Source organism: Vicia villosa, linkage group LG6 (genome assembly GCF_029867415.1).
Source record: "Vicia villosa cultivar HV-30 ecotype Madison, WI linkage group LG6, Vvil1.0, whole genome shotgun sequence".
In the NCBI taxonomy this organism is placed as follows: domain Eukaryota; kingdom Viridiplantae; phylum Streptophyta; class Magnoliopsida; order Fabales; family Fabaceae; genus Vicia; species Vicia villosa.
In genome coordinates, this window is record NC_081185.1 from 144954487 (window position 1) to 144963118 (window position 8632).

The 8632-nt window shown below is 31.4% G+C and overlaps 1 protein-coding gene across 1 annotated transcript; it reads left to right on the forward strand.

The window, feature by feature from the left end:
* Nucleotides 1–5151: 5151 nt before the first annotated feature.
* LOC131614905 (uncharacterized) lies at nucleotides 5152–5934 on the forward strand. Its single transcript, XM_058886441.1, has one exon. The coding sequence runs from the start codon at nucleotides 5152–5154 to the stop codon at nucleotides 5932–5934; it is 783 nt and encodes a 260-aa protein (XP_058742424.1).
* The last annotated feature ends 2698 nt before the right edge of the window (nucleotides 5935–8632 follow it).

Here is an 8632-nt window from a genome sequence, read left to right on the forward strand (position 1 = left end):
TGTTTTATTCAATCCTATTATATATGATGTGAGTTGAGAGTAAAAAAATTACAATAACTTGGGTTTTAATTTGTACTATTTAATTGCTCAGAAAAAAATGTACTATTTAAAATTCAATTGGATTATTATTTTTTAGTTGTATTATACAATGTTTTAAAAATCAGATCGGATCGGTTGAACTGGAAATCAGTCAGGTAACCAGTTTGGTTCAATTGTTAGATCGCCTATGTTATCAAACCGTTGCGAATCGGAAAAAACCGGTATAAACCGCTAAAATCGAAAAAACTGACGGTTTAAATGCTTTTTATTTTCTTTTATTTTTTTTCAAAAATCAAAATGACTTTTTTTTTTATTATTTTAATACAAAAAACCTGATGGTGAATATTGTGTGATGTTCCTCTTCTTCCATTGCACATGTTTTTCAATTTTAAAAGGTTAAAGCAGCTGCACTTTATTTGAAAGCATCAAACCAACAAATTTTTTACTAAGGCATCCACTCCACTGTATTGTCTTCTACACTCTTTGTCTACATAATCTTAATCCTTAAAAATAAGTTTTTAAAAGGAGTTTATTTTCACATTACAAAGCAATAAAATGAAGATGTTAAGCAAGGATGGTTATCATAGTCAAATTGTTAGAAGGCAATCTTTAAGTTTATTAATAGAGGAATGATATTTATTTTTTGGGGGTAAAGGTGGTTTTTACTTATACAATTTTCATATTTTAAAGGTGGTTTTTACTTATTTTTTGGGGTAAAGCTATTAAAGAGTGCCCCTGGAGTACTTGTTAGCATTTCCCATAAATTAATAACTCAAACTAAATTGTTATTAGACCGGTCGGATTCGATTTTTTAAGGGTCTAAACCAACCATCCGAACCGAGCCATATAAACCCATGTAAAACCAGAAATTATTAAACCTGTAATTCGAAAAATCGAGCCATCCGAACCGGAAACGTGCGAGCCTGTTGGGTAGGACGGTTTGGGCCGATTTCAAATATTTTGTCCAGCCCAAGCATTTTTACTCGTGTGATTACACCGAGAATTCAAATTGACTTTAATTAGTGTTATTCTCTCCCAATAAATATCACTCCAAAATAGACTCTAATTAGTGTTATTATTGAAAGTAAAAGAAAATCTTTGTGCTGACAAAAAAAAATATCTTACTATTTTGACAAAACTATCGTTATATTAATAAATATATTAATAATCAATTCAAAATTAAAAATAAAAATCTACAATATATATATATATATATATATATATATATATATATATATATATATATATATATATATATATATATATATATATATATATATATATATATATATATAGTTTTTCTATTCAATGTAATAAATAAAAACATATTAAAAATTATGTAATAAAAATAAATAATAGTTTGAATCTCAAAAAAAATAAAAATAAGTAATGTAACTTTTTTTTTGACAGAATAAGTAAGTAATGTAACTTACATATAAAAAAAGTTGTTATTAGAAATTTATTTTATCAATTCATATATTAAATATTTTGGTGCATATTCTTCTTGCCGGTATTCGGGGACCAAAATCCGCCACTTTAACTAACCTTAGTCTCTCCCTAAGTTGTTCCATGGCAAGTGATTGTCTATGGAGAACGAGCAAATTTGTTATAGGATGTTTGTTTCATGATTGATTGTTGTAGCTAAGAGGTCGGAGACACTAGAGCGTCTTTATTTAAAGGCTCACCATTAAATCTCGTTAAGTGATAACATCAAAATTCCGAGTCGATTCCCACAAACCACATAAGTGATTTGGAACGAGCATTTTTGGTTCACGTAAAGGTAGTGAAATGTGATCTAATGATAAACTTCGTCGAGAATTTGGATTTCCTTTTACCTAAATCTAGCGAGAGGGATACATGCAAATACTTTGACGTTCAATGACAGTCATAAGTTAGAGGTTTTAGAGTTAAAATCGTATGTATCTTGTAATGTGCAATAAAACTATTTGGGAGGAGAAATGTCAACATATCCATCTTAATTAAAGTTCTGATATCTCTATTTAAATGTACTTATAAGGCATATTCATCTTAAGGTTTTATGGTACCAGAACCATTTATGCGAATAACTACTCTAGTGGTTGCTTTAGTAGCCTATTGTTAGTGAAATAACATAACTAAACCTTCTTTTCCTGATCTAATGATTCTCAAAAACTTTAGTAGTCTGGTGTTAGTGGAATAATTGTTCTCGATTGATATATTCTTCCTTAGAAAATGTTTGTTTAGGTTTTGAGAGATTAGTATCAATCTCGATTGAATTATTATTAATAATTATTATTATTTTTTAAATGATTTTGAATATATTGATATAAATGTTTTATTATTTTGTTTTTCTTTATTTTATTTTATAATATAAACTAATTATTTTGATATTTTGTAGCATTATTTGATTACTTAAATTAAAAAGTTATATAAATTACCAAATTGATAAAATAGGCCATTTATAAGAGTTATTGTGTAAAAGTTGACACACACACATATATATATATATATATATATATATATATATATATATATATATATATATATATATATATATATATATATATATATATATATATATATATATATATATATATATATATATATATATATATATATATATATATATATATATATATATATATATATATATATATATATATATATATACACCCAACTTCTTGTAAAAATTATTTTAAATGCTCCAAAATGTATATATCTGAAAAAAGAATTAGTAACAATCAATAAAATTAGAAGAAAGTAAAATATAATAATATGAAAGTAAAAAGAGAAAATATAAATTCTTTACGCATGAGAACAAATATCTCAATTCATCTTCAAATTCATTGTATCTCACAACTTGAATTCTTTAGCAATAATTTTACTAAAAAAAAGTATTTTAAGATGGTTCAAAATCACCTACAAATAAATACAACTAAGATTAGTTAACAAAAATAAAATTAAAAAAATAGAATTTTAATGATTATTTTAAAAAAAAATGTATTTTTAAGATGCTTTAGAATCATATGCAAATAATCACAACTAAACGTTATGAACAAATAAAAATAAATAAATCATAAAAATAGAAAATAGAGAAGAACAATCCTTGTATAAAAAATATAGTGTGATGATGATAATCTAAGCAAATATAATGAAGATTTATATCTAAATTTTTTTAGCAACAATCAATAAAATTAAAAGAAAGTAAAATAAACTAATATTGAATAATAATAAGAAAGTAAAAACATTAAATGAAATAAAAAAATATAAATTCTTTACCCGTGACAACAAATATTTCAATTCATCTTCAAATTCACTTTCACAACTTAATTCACTTTCAGAATTTAATTTCTTTAACCATAGTTTTACTAAAAGAAAGAATTTTAGGATGCTTTAAAATTACCTGTAAATAAACACAATTAAAATTAGCTAACAAAAATAAAATTTTAATAAATAATTTTAGTTAAAAAAATGCATTTTTAAAATGCTTCAGAGTCACTGCAAATAACCATAACTAAAAATTATAGGATAAACTATGAACAAATAAAAATAAATAACTAATAAAAATATAAAATGGAGAAGAACAATTACCTTGTGATCTAGTGAAAGTAAATATAGTGAGATGATCATAGTCTAAGCAAATGTAATGGAATAAACATATAAAAAAGTGGATTAAATGTAGTGAGATGATCATAGTCTAAGCAAATGTTATAAACTAAACATATAAATTCATATTCCTAAACATAATGAATGTGTGTGTATTAGTAAGATGTGTTGATCACCATAGAGAAAATATTGAATAAGATGTGATGCGGTCGATATAAGTAAGTAGAAGGAGAAGTTATGGAATCAATTTGTTTATATGAATTGTGTATGTATTGATTTATGAGCAATGTATGGAGTATGTAACACGTTCTATATGCATTACCATGGGAAGAGAGGTAGAGAAGGTAGTTTTTTTTTTGTTAGTGGGAACATGGGGTAATACTATTTAAATATATATATTTTTGATTTATTAAATGGAACGTGGGAAGTGGTGAGAAGTTTGTTAAATGTAAGAGATGTAACATAGATGTGGAGATGAGTTAGAATAGTATTTATTTATTTTTTCATTTAATAGTGTGGAAATTTCCAATTTTGGCGCCAAAAAAAAAATAGAAAGAAAGTTACAATTTTTTTCATTTAATTTTTTATTTAATTAATTTTTGGTGAGTGAGGAGTTAATGGAAAATATGTAGGTTAGTTTTTTCATAGAGAACTACAAATTTATTTAATCATTATCATTTATAAAAAAATGTTTGAATTTATATTTTGTAGACATTTGGAAAGGAGGAGAGTTAGTTTTACATTTACTATGTGGGATTAAATAATTTTTTATTTAAATAATATTATTTATAAAAATATTTGAGTTATTAGGGGAATTGATAATAGTGGGAGATTGGATGAGCATGATTGATTTTATTTTATTTAAATTGATTATTTAAATTTAAATTAATTATTATTTAAATAGATTTAATAAGTTATTTTTGTTAGTTAGTAGAATAAATCATAGTAAATAATTAAAAAAAATAAATAAAACAATAGATTATTATAATGAAGATAAAAGTAAATATGTTTTAATTTGAACGTGAGATTCTGATTCCGGCGAACACCACAACTGATTTAGGTACTTCTCTGCTAGGATTTGGCTCTGGAAATCTTCGTAGATGGTTTAAACTCCTAGCAGGGACCAATACAGGGGTTTTTTAGAGTTGAGCACTAGCGGGAGTCTGGAGGATGGGGAGAGGCCGACCAAAGAAGAAGGCGGCAATGACCCCTCCGGCGAGCGTCAGGGTATTCTCGTCAACACCAAACTCATCAGGCCATACAAGTAATACAAGGAAGGATAGGGTAGAAGGAGATGCAGCAATACCGGTATTGTCACCGATTGTTGAAGAACTTAGCACCAAAGAGAGGACTGGAGAGGCAGAGTCGCCGAAACCGTGGGTGGATGTTATTAAAGGTAACCGTTTAGCATCTAATGGTTGTATGATTGAATACACTGCACCTGCGATAGTCAATGGAGAAATTGAAGTGCACATAGAGGAGCAGGATGTGATTTCTGAGAAAAATTTCTAGAAGAATGCGTTGATAATGTATGCAATAGGAGAAGATTTATCCATGAATTCAGTCAAGAAATTTATGAGCACTACATGGAACTTTGTCTCTATGCCTGACCTATACTACAATGAAGAAGGATACTTCCTTGTAAGGTTCAAGAATGGGGAGGACAAAGCAGCGGTGCTAATGAGAGGTCCATACACGATTTACAAGAAGCCAATTCTAATACATGAATGGAACCCTAAATTTACTCTGCAAGATGACATCCTCAGAGTTTTGCCAATTTGGGTGATGTTCCCGCAACTACCACTGGTGTATTGGGGAGAGAAGAGCATAGGAAAAATTGCAAGTGCTATTGGAAAACCTATCTTGACAGATGAATGCACAACAAAAAAGCTGAGAGTGTCATATGCTCGTGTACTCATTGAAGTAGATGTTACAAAAGAACTCAAGAACTATATCACCATTAGGGACCCTGCAGGAGAGAAAATGAACCAACAAGTTGAGTATGAATGGAAGCCACCATTCTGTACTCTATGCAACAAAGTGGGACATAGATGCAAACAGAAGAATGAAAAGCCAAAGCAAGTGTATGTGAAGAAACAACATACCAACACTGAAGAAGCTATCATCAGTATACCAGCACCCCAACAAGAAGAAAAAGGAAAAGGAATAGTGGAGGAGGACCCTTGGATCAAAGCAAAGACAGCCACCAAAAACAAAGGGAAAGAACCAAGAACAGTTCTAGTGGATTGTGTGAATGGATTTGACATCCTCACACAGGGGGAGAGTTCTAATTCTTTTCCTGTCCCATGATGCTAGCATGGAATGTTAGAGGGCTCAATAAAAAAGCCAGATGCAGGGAGGTTGGAGCCCACCTCAGAAATAATCAGGTTAGTTGTGCAGCCCTTCTTGAAACTAGAGTTAAAATAAACAAGAAGGATAGTATAAGGAATACCTTAGGCTTAAACTGGACTTTTGTGGATAACTATGATAAGCATGAGAATGGCAGGATTTGGATATGCTGGGATCATAGAATTTGGAATATTAAGAGTATTGATTCTTCTGAGCAGTATTTGCATAGTGAGGTATATTTAGCCAATGGAATATTCTCTCATTATCTGACTGCCATTTATGCCTTAAATCAGTTGAATCATAGAAAGCAGCTTTGGAATGACTTACAAAACCTGGGAGACAGGATTAATAAACCCTGGATCATCATTGGAGATTATAACAATGTTCTAAAAATTGAGGATATAATGGGAGGTAATGAAGTCCAAGAAAATGAGTATAGAGATTTAGAAAATATGATGGAGGCCATTGGTGTGTTTGAACATGAAACTCAGGGACCTCACTTCACTTGGTCTAACAAGCATAGTCAAAATCTGATCCACTCCAGAATTGACAGGGCCCTCTGCAATAGCTTGTGGTTTACAAAGTTCCCTGAGAGTAGGATTGAAGTGTTAAATCCCCACATATCAGATCACTCTCCCTTGAAAGTTTGGCTGGACAGGCACAATATGGTTAATAGGCAGAAGAGGAGATTCAAATTTCTGAATTGTGTGACTGAGAAACCTAAATATCTGGAAATTCTGAGGAACAATTGGCAACAAGAGATAACTGGCAGACCTATGTACAAGCTATGGAGGAAACTCTTTAGATTACAACCAGATATGCAAAAGCTAAACAGACAAGTCACTAAGGGAGTAAAGAAGATTAGAGAGTATAGAGAGAATCTAGACACTGCCCAATCTATGCTAAGTTCAGACTTGATGAATATTGAATATAGTAGAGAGGTCAAGCATTGGACAGATGAACTACTTAGGCAGACTGAATTGGAGGAGAAGATTCTGCAGCAGAAATCAAAAATTGACTGGATTCAACTGGGAGATAAGAATAATGCTTACTTTTTTGCCAATTTGAAAGCAAAAAATAAGCAAACCAATATAATTAGCCTGCTGGATCAACATGGCAATAGATTGAAGGAGTTTACTGAGTTGGAAAAGGAAATCCTTACCTTTTATGAGCAATTAATTGGCAAAGATGTGACTACTAGTAGGCATGTGGACATCAATGTGCTTAGGAAGGGAGCCCAACTGAATAGTAGCCAACAACTTAGTCTAATCCAAGAGGTGACAAAGAAAGAAATTGTGGATGCTGTCAAAGGTATAAGGGATAATAAAGCCCCTGGGACTGATGGTTTTAATGCCAAATTTTTTAAATCTGCCTGGGTGATTGTGAAGAGAGATGTGATAGAAGCTGTCCAGGATTTCTTCATCAATGACAGATTGTTTGCTGCAGCCAACTGTGCTTTGGTTACTCTAATTCCTAAGTCTAGGAATGCCAACACCATGAGGGAGATGAGGCCTATTGCTTGTTGTTCAACCATCTACAAGATAATCTCCAAAATTCTGACTTCTAGGCTAAGTAAAGTGATTACATATGTGGTACATGATAGCCAAATAGCCTTAAGCCTGGAAAGATAATACAGGACAACATTATTATGACTCATGAGTTGCTGATAGGGTATAACAGAAGACATGTATCCCTTAGATGCACTATCTAGATGGATTTGCAAAAGGCATATGACACAGTCAACTGGGACTCTCTGGAAATGATTATGAATGAGATGAGTTTTCCTACTAAGTTTGTGAAATGGATTATGGTTGCTGTTAGAACAGTGTCCTATAGATACCTTGTCAATGGGCAGGCTAGCAAGATTTTGAAGGCTAAGAGGGGTTTTAGACAAGGAGATCATGTCTCTCCCCTTTTATTTGTTTTGATCATGGAATATATGCACATGAGTATGGCAGAGCTGAAAGAGACTCCTGGCTATAAGTTCCACCCAAGATGCTCTAAATTGAACATTACTAATGTGTGTTTTGTTGATGATTTAATGCTGTTTGCCAGGGGTGATGCATGCTCAGTTCAGAAAATGATGAATAACTTCAATAGATTCTCGGAAGCAACTGGCCTTAGGGCAAATCCTGATAAGTGTAAAATGTTTTTTGGTGGAACTAATTTGCAGGAGCAGATGGATATCCTTAGGATCACTGGCTTTACTGAGGGCAAGCTTCCTTTTAAATACTTGGGGGTTCCAATCTCTAGCAGAAAACTGTCTATTAATCAGTGTCAACCTTTAATAGACAAAATGCTTGCAAAGATACAACATTGGTCAGTAAAATTACTAAGCTATGCTGGGAGACAACAATTAGTTAATAGTGTTTTGATGTGCATCTCAGGGTACTGGCTTCAAGTATTTCCAATCCCAAAAAAGGTGATCAAGAGAGTTGAAGCAATATGCAGAAATTTCTTGTGGTCTGCTAAGGCTGAGGGCAGGAAAGCTTATGTGGCTTGGGAGCATCTCTGTGAGCCAAAGAATGCAGGAGGGCTCAATATCCGAGATCTGGAAACATGGAATAATGTGATGATGATTAAGATGCTATGGAACATTCACATGAAAGCAGATAAACTATGGATTCGTTGGCTAGACACATTCTTTATGAAAGGGGTC